The sequence below is a fragment of the Solanum dulcamara genome, chromosome 2 (genome assembly GCF_947179165.1).
Source record: "Solanum dulcamara chromosome 2, daSolDulc1.2, whole genome shotgun sequence".
Lineage (NCBI taxonomy): Eukaryota > Viridiplantae > Streptophyta > Magnoliopsida > Solanales > Solanaceae > Solanum > Solanum dulcamara.
The window spans coordinates 18741132-18753624 of NC_077238.1; the positions used below are offsets into that span (position 1 = coordinate 18741132).

The 12493-nt window shown below is 31.2% G+C and overlaps 1 protein-coding gene across 1 annotated transcript; it reads left to right on the plus strand.

Annotated features, from left to right (window-relative positions):
• The first annotated feature begins 4639 nt into the window (after positions 1–4639).
• On the plus strand, positions 4640–5116 carry LOC129875780 (uncharacterized). Its single transcript, XM_055951024.1, has 2 exons — positions 4640–4800; positions 4899–5116. The coding sequence occupies exons 1-2, from the start codon at positions 4640–4642 to the stop codon at positions 5011–5013; spliced, it is 276 nt and encodes a 91-aa protein (XP_055806999.1). The 3' UTR covers positions 5014–5116.
• The last annotated feature ends 7377 nt before the right edge of the window (positions 5117–12493 follow it).

Here is a 12493-nt window from a genome sequence, read left to right on the forward strand (position 1 = left end):
TACCGAAGAGGATTTGTAGTGCGATTTGTCAGAATATCATTATCTTACCGATGGAATATCATCATCCTACCAATGAATCTCTATTCGTCCTAACGATGGACACACATTTATATTCTACCGATGGGACATCAATCTATATCCTACCAACGGAGTATCATACGTCCTATCGATGGAATATCATCATCCTACCAATGAATCTCTATTCGTCCTAACGATGGACACACATTTATATTCTACCGATGGGACATCAATCTATATCCTACCAATGGAGTATCATACGTCCTATCGATGGAATATCATTATCCTACCGATAGAATATCATCATCCTACCAATGGATCTCCATTCGCCCTACCGATGGACACACACTTGTATCCTACAGATAAAACATCAATTTATATCCAATCAATGGAGAAACATACATCCTACCGATGCGATATTATTATCCTACCGATGGATCAACATATATCCTACTAATGGATCATTGTCCTACCAATAGATCAATTTATATCCTATCAATAGAACAATATCGTCCTACCGATAGATTAACATAAATCCTACCAATGGATCATCGTCCTACCAATGGATCAATTTATATCCTATTAATAGAACAATATTGTCCTACCGATGGATCAACATATATATCTTATCAATAGGTCTTCATCCTTTCGATGAAGCATCATCATTTGATCAATGGAGAATCATCATCCTATCAATGAAGCATCATCATTCCTATCAATGGAATATCATCATCATATTAATGGATCATTATCATCCTATTGATGGAACATCATCATCATTATATTGCATCATATCTATCCATAATCTACAATATAAAACTCGAAGGAAATTGACATCAAATATTCTAAGAGATGAATATGTGTCGGCATGATAACGACATTACCTCTCTATTTTAAATTATATTTTATACTAACGAGTTTGTCTCAGTCTTTGTCGAGAGCATCCAAGAGGATGAATTCTCAAACATACCACAAGTGCGGACAACATCAAATATGATGCAGTACAACGTAGAACTTTTTCTTAGCAGCGAACTGGGACATATTCTAAGAGGAATATCAAACTCTTTGGATGCGAGCTAAGAAGCGACTTCTACCAAAATCAAACCACACCCCTATCAGAAGGCAGTAGGTTTTTCTTGAGGCTTATCAGTTTTATTCTTTGTATCGGAAAAACTTCAACTCTCACCAGAAGTAAATTTTCCAATCCGAGTGACAATGCTCCAAGAGTTGTGGAAATTATGCCCTCGTAATGTCTTAATTATGGGTGTGAAGTGCACCACATTCATGGCTAAGAGGTTGCAAGTCTTTTTTTCATACTCGATTTAGTTGTCACTCCTCCCAACCAAATGTTGTCTTAGTATAAAAAATTTCCTTTTCAACCGATATAGTCGAACTACAAGAAGTCTGATTTCTATGTTTAAGGATATGTAGGCGGGCTTGATGTTGAAAACTCGACTGCACCCCAACAAACTTCCCTATCTCATTTTCGAGCATTTTGGTTTCTCCATAATTCGATACCAGAATAGCTTTTGTGTTCTTTCAAATTCGTGTGACAAATCAAGCGTCTTGAACTACAAGTGGCCTGAGTTCTCATATAACTTGAGATATGTAGAAAACTTGATACCAGATTTCGGCCATAATTCCCAAAGTCTGTACCAAATCCCTTTTTCCAAAGGATGAAGATGTGATCGGTCAAAATTTGATTTGTCAATTTTCTTTGTCCAGGGTCTCTTTCATCGACCCTATCCAAAAAAAAGGGACATGTTGTTGACACCCAATTTTGATCCTCCACAACATAAATTAATAATCAAGTTTCTTCAATTTCAAACAATTTTAAATAATTAACCTTTATGAAATATAAAACATTTTAAGTCAATTTAATATTTATCATTTTTATAATTTTTAGATAATTGATGTAGTTTTATATAATCATTCATATAATCATAATTATTTTTACAATTATTGGATTTTATGAATATTCGAAAATGATCTCAAAAATATTTTAATTTTTATTAACTATTTTCTAATTAAATTCAATTTGGCTAAATTTTTAATTTAATATAGCTAATTTCTTAATTCAATTGACTATAATCAAAATTCATATGGCCATTAATTAAATTACAATCCTAGCCAATTTTTCTACCCAAAACCCAACCCAATTTCCTACAACAAACCAACCCCATTCTCATATTAAGACACCTATACCACACCACCCCTAACGTTACAATCCATACAACAATACACAATTAACACCTCAACAGTCCAGCACCTAACCTACAATTTCCAATACATACAATACTCCTGTCAACATAAACAATTCTCATTACTATATTCCTACACAAAACACGTGACCAACATCCCAATTCCTACCACCTGGCAACATCACCTATACACTAACCGACCCAAGTATAATCCCATGGCCACATATTTCCAACCCACAACATACATCAACATACTACAACAAACACTTGGCAATTATACACTTACTACAATAAATATAATTTCCAGCGATCCATACACAAAAATGCACCAGTCATTCCCTTTTAATTTTGGAAAAATTACTTAATTGAATGTGTTTTAAAAAATATTTATCATTTTTAAATATACTTTTATTTTATTATCATTTTTAATAATTACTAATAATACTTTAATTAAATAAGACATTATATACACTTTTTTATTTGGGGAAAAAGAAAAGAGCACCATTATCTCTCTCTTTCTCTTAGGGCTTTTTCTTCATTTTTCTAGCTCTCTCTCTTTCTCTTCTCTTAGGGCTTCTTCATTATTTCCTTATTCCTTCATCTTTTTGTTTGTTTCAAATGAAATTTGTAGGTTTTAGGTGCACAATTGTAATGGAAGGTCAGAAATCTCCTAGAAGAAGCCTATGAATTCGAATTGTTGATTCAATCTATGGTGGTGAAGTGAATGATAATCCTACTTTTAGCTTGCGAATTTCTGCAAATCAATCTCCAGAAGAAGCTGGTGGTGAGGTTAATCAAAATTTTCAAGCAATGCATGTGAAGAAAAAGGGCGGTAGAAGTAAGAAAAAAATTACTGAGTTGAGTTCTAAATCTAAATCGAAAAGAAACGAGTTGATGTTGCATCGACATCTAAGAAAGTTGTTGATAGTGATGATGATTTTGAGGATTTATGTTCTCAATTTCAGTCAAAGAAAGTTAGACCTACTGTTGTTCAGGAGAAGAATCCAAAAACTCAAAATCTATTCTGCAAAAATATGATTTTGCCGGAGAGTCTATATCCGGTATGTCATTCTACCAACACATTATTTAACTGATAGCATTTTCAATTTGTTTATGTGTATTTTCTTCGTTTGTTGTTGTTTCGAACTTGTGTGCTAGATGTTAAAGAAAAAAATTGTGTATTTGATACTTTTATTATAGTCTAAATTTATTTGCTCAAGTTTATTATATCAGTGATTGTTAGAAATTTTGCCAGGAATTGTTAGATCTTTTGTATTGCAATTTATTTATTTTTTTAAATAAATAAATATAAATGAATTAAACTTTGAACTAAAATGTATTACACATACATTAAAGTTGAATTAGAAGAGAAAATGAAATCTGTAGTTAATTGAAAAAAGTTTTTTTAGTGATCTGTACACCACAAAAATGAATTAAATTTTGAACTAAAATGTGTATTACACACACATTAAAGTTGAATTAGAAGAGAATTAGAGACGAATGAAACATATAGCTAATGAAAAAAGTCTTCAGTGATATGTACACCACAAAAATGAATTAAACTTTGAACTAAAATGTGTATTACACACACATTAAAGTTGAATTAGAAGAGAATTAGAGACATTGATCTATACATAACAAAAGTGAAATTTTTTGTGTATTTTATACTTTTATTATAGTCTATTTTATTTTAATTTGTGTATTATACTTATGTATTCTTGACTGTGTAGGCATTTGTTCCGCATTAAATAAATTCTAACTATCTTGCTGTTTTGAAATCAGGTTGTTGTATCTTCTTACATTTTCCTGTGTACCAATTGCTATCTTTTCTATGTTATGATACAATCACTAAATTATAACAAATATTAAGATGATTTCTGGATAAGTTCTGTCTTATCCTTGATTGATGAATGCTAATATTATCATTTGGTTGTTTGCTTGGTGAGATTTGTATGAGCTGGATAGTAATTACCTATTTCTCTGGCTGAATGTACTTAGTTTCTTGGTTAAAGGCAAATTTGTTCCTTATTATCATTTTTTTCATAAAATGATTGGGTTGGATATTTTCGTTTTGATAGATATATTGTAGGTTAGATTAGAACCAGATTAGAGGCATGTCCTGGACATAACTTTATAACATGTCTATACTTTTATTGAACTAATCAAGAAACAATATTCTAAACTTTAGTTAAGAGTGTAAGGAAGAAACCAAGGAAGAGTAAGAAAGATTTAGGACCGACAGGCCAGTGTAGATTAGATTTCCAACGATCTTCAAGTCAACAACAGAGGCGAAAACTTGCTCTTCTTCATAGTCATAGTTGGGTAGAGAGGGGGAGAATTGTTGAAAGGTCTTTGAAGGTGTGTGATTCATTTTCGGCTAGAGGGGGAGGGCAAATTTTCTGACTCAAAACGCTGCTAGCATGATTTCATCAGTTTTACCACACTACTTGAGTGTAGTCAAGTTCTATGATAAGCGTCCTGAATTGAAGAAATCACCTAAATACAATGGAAAAAATGAGTTTGAGCTCATTGAATCTAAGTTCATAACTGAAGGACTTCCCAGACAACAAGAAGATTCATTGTAAGTTTAATTGTTTATCAAATAAATACTATCTTTTGTATTGGTCTTATTAAACTTAATAGTATTTTTATAATGATTTTATATTTTAAATTTTGTAGGAACTGTAGAATTTTTGTGGCTGCATTTGCGGAGTTAGTGAGCAATGGCCAGGATATTGCAAATCAACAACTAAATGCAGACAGTCTCCGAAAGAGGTTTGGGGCTCTACTATGAGAATATGCAGTGAAGAAGCAAAAGAGTAACCTTCAAAGTGAAGGCGAAAGACCACATAAATAAATAAATGTAGTTATATTAGTTAAAATATCTATGAAAATTATGTTGTCTAAAAATAATTTATAGCTGATGTATTAGTTATGTTTTGAAGAGTGTTTTTAGTAGTATCTTTTTTAAGATGATTTTTGTTCATATAAAATACACTTTTAATATAGTTTTTTTGTTCATGTAAAATATATCTTTTTTTTATAATGCAATACATAGATACGTTAATGTTAAAGTTTCAGTAGTGTTATCAAACTGAAACCTGCATTATGAATTAAACTTGAATGACAAATGAATTACACTTGAATGAAAAATGACTTACATACATATTAAAGTTTACAATGCAATACATAACTATCTTTTTAAAGATAATTTTTGTTCACATAAAATACACTTTTTATAGAGTTTTTTGTTCATGTAAAATATATCTTCTTCTTTTTTTATAATGCAATACATAGCTACGTTAATGTTAGAGTGTTTCAGTAGTGTTATCAAACTGAAACCTGCATTATAAATTAAACTTAAATGAAAAATAAATTACATACATATTAAAGTTGAATTATAAGAGAATTCGACACGAATGAAAAGTGTAGCTAATGAAAAAGCCTTCAGTGATCTATAAAAACACAAAATTGAATTAAACTTGAACTAAAAATGAATTACATACACACTAAAGTTAAATTAGAAGAGAATTAGATATGAATGAAAAATGTAGCTATTGAAAAAGCCTCCAGTAATCCATAGAACACAAAAATGAATTAGACTTGAACTAAAAATCAATTACATACACACTAAAGTTGAATTAGAAGAGAATTAGCTATTGAAAAAGCCTCCAGGTGCTTTTGAAAAAGAAGAGAATTAGCTATTGAAAAAGCCTCCAGTATTCCAGGTGCTTTCATCTGGGAGGGGATTCAAATGAAACTGGTATGCAATCTAATTTAAACCTTCAAAAAATTAAACATTCAACCATTCAAACCTTTAAGTAATCACAGATCTCTACTCAGAAATCACAATATTCTTCAATTGATTCAAATCTGCATTCACCTAAATTTTGTCATTCTTCTGCAATAACCACAGAATACACATCACTTAATTCCAAAATTGGAGTATTAATGTTGTAGAAAGTCGTGGTTGAGAAGCTATGAAGGTAAGTATTGCCCTAATTTTGGAGAAAATTATGGGTGAGAGATTGGAGAGAATATTGGTGTAACAAATTTGGAGAGAAACAGGGAAAGAGAAAATAACGGGTGAGAATTTTAGAAGAGTAAGGACTGTACTTAATTTAATTTAAATAATTTGCTATATATGGTTAAAATAATTATGTTGCTCTATATGGTAAATATTTTTTGAATATTGTACATTTAGGTTATTTTCCCTTTAATTTTTATATATTCCCGAAGCCCTCACCACAAATCCCAATTTCGACAGTCCAAAACAATTTCCAATTCTATTCCACCATCAAGCCCAATCCCAATTTCCATTAACGAAAACACAAAATCCAACATAACACCCCAAACAGGTGAATACATACTCAACGCGTACACTCTACACGCGACCCATATTTCAAGCGTCTTCTTCCTTCAAGAGCAATGTTCACCGACAAGAGTACTCCTAGTTGTTTGGCGTCTACATTTTTGTCCTTCTGGCTCATGAGATTGAGCCATGTAGTGGCTTCAAGAAGCTTCAGAATCGATCTTGGCCATCCATGTTGCTTGAAATTCCTCTGTTTTTGTTGAAAATTTGGTACCAATTCAGCATATTTCTTATCCAAAAAGAGATTCAAATTTTGAATTTCAAATTATATCCCATTTTTTCTCATTTTTGACCTATTTTTTTCACTATAAATAACTCTCTCTTCTCAGTGGTTAGAGACGGAGAGGGATTTGAAATTTGTTTGTTGAAGAATAGTATTCTCAGAAATCAAATCCACGAAGGTTTGAGCCTCAATTTTTCAATTTTATTTCAAGTTCTTTTATTCATTTTTGGTGGATTCAACGTGAAATCACTATTTGCTCATCGTCCAGTTTATTTCCCGGAAGAACGTAATAATGACTTTCTTTTTCTTTAATAGTGTTCATTTATGTGTTGCAGAAATTATCATTAGTTGTTTGTAGATATTTGGAATTAGATTATGCTAGCTAAATTTCTTTGTGCATTTCAGTGTATAAGTTCATTAGTTTCAAATTTCGTATGTTATAATTTGATCTAATAATACTTTTGTTATTTAAGCTTTGTTGAATTGTTATTAGCTTATTCACGCTTGATTTACCTCTTGGATTTTTGTGTTATAATTTCTTGTGCTCTGATTTCTCTTGTAATCTATTACTTTCTGTACTTTGATTACTCTATATGTGTCGCTCTCTCTATTTGCTTTCCCATATCGCTTTGAACTTCTTAGCCTTATCTAACCTCTTTTTATGCTTTTTTTGAGCCGAGGGTCTTTCGAAAACAGCCGTCCTACATTGGTAGGTGTAAGATCTGCGTATACTTTACCCTCTCCAGACCCCACATTGTGGGATTTCACTGGGTTGTTGTTGTTGTTGATAACAATTTCCTAGTTCCTGTTTGACATGTTTGGTATTTAGATAATTTAAGTTTTGACTCTACACAAATATTGATACAAAAATATGTGTTTCCTTAAGATATATGTTAAGTTTATTTTTTGAAAAGTTAGTGACATATGGATACATCTTTGATTGAAAGTTTGAGCGTATTTTAAATTAATAGAGTTAATCCTTTTTCTTTCTCACTGTAATTAATATTCCATTGCTTCATCTTGGTGTATTGTTGACTAGCCTATTGGTTCATATGAGGAGACATGTTTTTCTTTTAGTTGATTTAAGGCTAAGTTCATAAGACATCAATGCATGACATTATGTTGAATTCATTGAAATATACCCTTAATTCAAAAATATGGGATAAGTTGTAATGAGAGTTTCATTCATTCTTTAGGTTTATGTATTCGGTTGATATTGTGTTTGGATTGTATTGTTATCAAATTAAATTACTTCCTCTACTGGAGCACGAACTTGGTTCTAAATTGGTTCTATTAAATATGTGGTTATGTGCTAATTATTGATACGAAGGAGAAGTTTCATTATAATTTACATATGTAAATCTGTTGGTGTTGTTCTTTGAAATGTTATCTCTTAGGATATTATTTTGGATCCAAATTATTCTAATCCAAAATGTGCTACACAAGGGGTTATTATCCCCTGCTATTGCAATTTGTTAAATTCAAAACTTTGTTGTATGAGTTGTTTTGATAGATATGGTCATGAGTTTGTCTAACTCTCTTTATACCGGTAGTAGATTCATAGTTTAGAAATACATCTTGTTTCTTTTCTTGTTTTAAAATACACATGTGAAGTGGTATGCATTTTGTTATAACTTGATTGGTTCAAAGTATAAATTAATTCATTCGTTATAGATTTGATTAAAATTTTCTGTTGCTAATTCTCTTCTTTTCTTCTCTGTATGCATCATCTGAATGAGTCCAACTAGACTCGCCTCTCCCTCATCGCATCTTGAATTGAGTCGGGACTCAACCTTTCACCTCTTTATTGAGTCAATCATATGAAGAAACCTGGTACACATTGAAAACAAAGCCGGTGAACAGGTTTATGAAAGCAAATATACAGGGTTATACATGCCAAATACACAGAAAAGTGAATAATATACACATTGTATACATAAGTATACATGTTGATATAAATGGAAACGGGCCACTGGCCCAAAAATGAGGCATGCACAACTATGTTAGAAACTAGGACAGGTTCAAGATTGAGCCTATTAAGCCCAACAGTTTGAATTTGGGCAAGATGCCTAAATTTATTATTTGTTCTATTTAATTGCTTATTCTTGTGATTATATATATGTTAACTTTAATTCTAATTTTAGATTAATCAAATTAAATCCCTAAAAGGAGGAACGACTTTCTTTTATGTGGTTTATATTTTAAAAATATTTTATCAATTCTTTTATTTTTTATTTGTTCAAATGTTTTGGTCCAATTTTTACTTGTTTAAAAATTTGTTTCAAGTTATTATCTTTTTTTTTAAAAAAATAATTCAAGGTTTTTTCTACTTGATCATATTTTAGTCAAGTTTTAATCACTCTTAATTTACTTTAAATATTTTGTGTTTATTGCTTTTCTTCAAATAATTAAAAAAAAATTACTTAGTCAATTTAGATAAAGTTTACTCCCTTTATAAATTATTCTAAGTATTCTAAGTTAGTATTTATTTTAAATAATTTAAATGTCTTTAATATTTTTTCAAAGTTAGTCAAATATTTTTTAAATCATCGGAAAACCGCGCGTTTGTGGCCAAATCAAATGCTAATACCTTCTTGAAATGGAAATTTGAGCCCTTACCCATTTTCTCTAATTTTTAAGACTTAGATCTGTTAAATTCTTTTAAATTAAAGTTTTCTTAATTTCTTTAAAAAATTAAGTGGTGACTCTTCTTTTTTAAAATTGATTTTCTCTCTAAAAGTCGAAATTAATTCTAAACTGTCTTTTTCCGACATAACAATGGTAAAGTAGTGAATAAAGTAAAAGTGTAGCTGGTAGGCTTATGAAGATGATGTAATAATGTCTCCGTTTTCTTCGGGGACTTGAATGACAAATGAGGTCTCTGGTTGTCTTTGGGGTCTAAATGATAAATGATGTCTGTAAATTAAAGGTAAAGTTGTTAAAGTAGGTACTATAAATTAAAGTAATTGATAAAGTAGAGAGTAAAGTAAGAGTGTAGTCATTTGGCCTGTGTAGATGATGTAATAATAACCTAGTTGTCTTAGGGGACTTAAATGATAAATGAGGCCTTTGGTTGTTTTTAGGGTCTCTATGATAAATGATGTCTATAAATTAAAGGTAAACTTGTTAATAACATCATAAAGTTGTAATGTTCCTGGAGGTCATTTTTAAAATTTTCGACAAAAATACCCTTTTACCCCTCCTGTCATTTGCCCCGAGTTATTTTAGATTGAGTTTGAAAGTTGGTTTTTGGAAATCTTGTGAAAAGTTGAGGTTTTGCGAGAGAAATGAGCTTTCAAGGCTTAAGTTGTCAATTTTTGAGTTTCAGAGTCATTTGGAGTTTCGAGTCTTAGAATTAAATTCTGTCGATTCCATCAGTTCTAGAATGTGGAAATTGGTTTAGGAGAGTTGTCAGAATTATATTTGGAGTTGAAACGTAAATTTTAGGTCCGAAATTGGAAATTGAGTTAAAGTTTGATATAAGTTCGACTTTGGTCAACATTTGGAGTTTGGATGCTCGGATTGGATTTGTGATGGTTCCAATGATTTTGAGAGGTGATTCTAATGCTAGAAAGGGTTTCCTTGTAATTTTTGAAAGTCCCGAGCTCATTTTGATATTTTGAATGCCTAAGTTAGTTTAGTTGTGATTTTTTGAGTTTCGGGTATAGGATACTTTGAATTCGAATTCCATCGGTTCCACTGAGTTCAAAATATCATTTCAAAGCTAGTAGCATATTTGGTTTGTGTTTGGAAAGTTCCAGATGAGTGTTGAGTGAGTTTTTAAGCTTCTTGGGTGCTTTGAAGCTGTTTCAGCAAAGTGTGACAACTAAAAGGTTCATTATTAGTCTTAAAGATCGAAAAATTATTCCAAAACTTTTGAAATTTTTGAGAATGAATTATAGGCCTTATTTGCAAAGTTTGGTGCATTTTCGCTAAGTCAAGGTTGGACTTTTATTGTAAAATAAGAAATAATTATGTAAGGAGAAGAAATGATATTTGACTAGGCAAACGAGTTCAAAATTGAGTTTCGATTGAAGGAGCAGGTTCGTATCATTATTTAAGATATTTAGGAAAAAGAATCGGGTTATTTCTCTACCATATGAGGTATTTACGACTCTTTTAGTGAAAAATATAAGTTGTAGATTTTCTCGTGCAAATACAACTGTTGTACAAGTATATAAATTTCATTCTGTGTTCATTTGGTATTTTGAGCATATCGGGATTCTAGAGTTTGGAATAGAGTAATTCTTGCGGATTTCTTCTTGATATAATATGGGGGTTAGTATAATCCTCAATTCGATATTTTCTCATGATTTTTTCATCTGGTTTTCTTTCCTTAGTCGTGAATTTTTTGGGGAAAATTGGGGTTTTATCGATTTGGGCTTTATTTTTGATGAAAAAGATATATTTAGGATACTTGTGTTATGGGTAACCTGATTTTGGCATAAATTTGTTGATTTATCGATTATTTTTATCATATTAACCGCGTATAATTTGAATTTTTCCGATAAAGTTAAAGTTTGCTAAATTGAGGATTTCAAAGTCTATTTTAAAATTTTCATATTTGAAATTTAAAAAATATGGCTAAGATATTTTACAAGAAATATTTCAGATTTGAGTCAGGGTTTTGGATTCGGATATTGGGGGTTTTCTCAAGAACATGAATTTTAGAAAATTAGTGTTTGAGGGATGATTTCAACTCCAAATTCAAATTAGTTTTCAACATTAGTTTCTAAATACTTCAAGGATTGTTTTCATATAAAAAATTTTGGATTTTCTTTTAGTTTTGGAAATCGAGTTTTTCAGGTATTTCTAGCCAGTTTTGATTCAATTTTGAAAAATATTGATTTGGATATCGTTAGACTCCTGTTCTTATTAGAATTGCATATTTGGATAGATTATCTTGATTCAGAGCGCCAACGTAAGGGTAAGATCCAAGTTTTGGACTAGTGGGTTCGGATTCGAGGCAAGTGAATTTCTAAACCTATTCTAAAGCTTTTAGGATCATGTATTGTGTCTTATTTGTTGAGGATTGATAGAAAGTGGTTTTAAGAACTATTGATATTCAAATGAATTTGATGATAAAGAGTAGGGTAATAAATAAATTTAATAGAAAGTGGTTTTAAGAACTACTTTACGCTTTTATCTTCAACATTTAGTGGGTTTAGGATGACTTGTCCAATGAGAAAGGATAAGTGACATCACATCTGAATTTTGAGTCATGATAAATTAGTATCAGAGCCCCAGGTTCATAGGTCTCACGTGTACAAGCCAAGTCTAAGTAGAGTCTCGAGGATCGGTACGGAGACGTCTGTACTTATTTTCGAGAGGCTATGAATACTGTTAGAAAATACCTTCACTTCTTAATTCTTTATTGTGATTCCTTGATCCGACTAATTCCTATCGTTTCACCTTGTCATCTCACTTATAGCGATGACTCATGCTTGGTCCTGTGTGTGAGCAATTGAGGTATCATTGCTTGGTGTTAATGTCACATCTGGCATTGAGGCAGACCTGATATAATTATGGGAAGGATGTGTAGTCAGACTTGGAATGCTCCGCTACTCGAAAGGGATGAGTAAGGTTGTGGTTCAATGATATAGGGATGAGTAAGGTTATGGTTCAATGATATGTTTTGAGGTTATGGCATTGAAAGATGAACAATTGTTAAGAGACTTC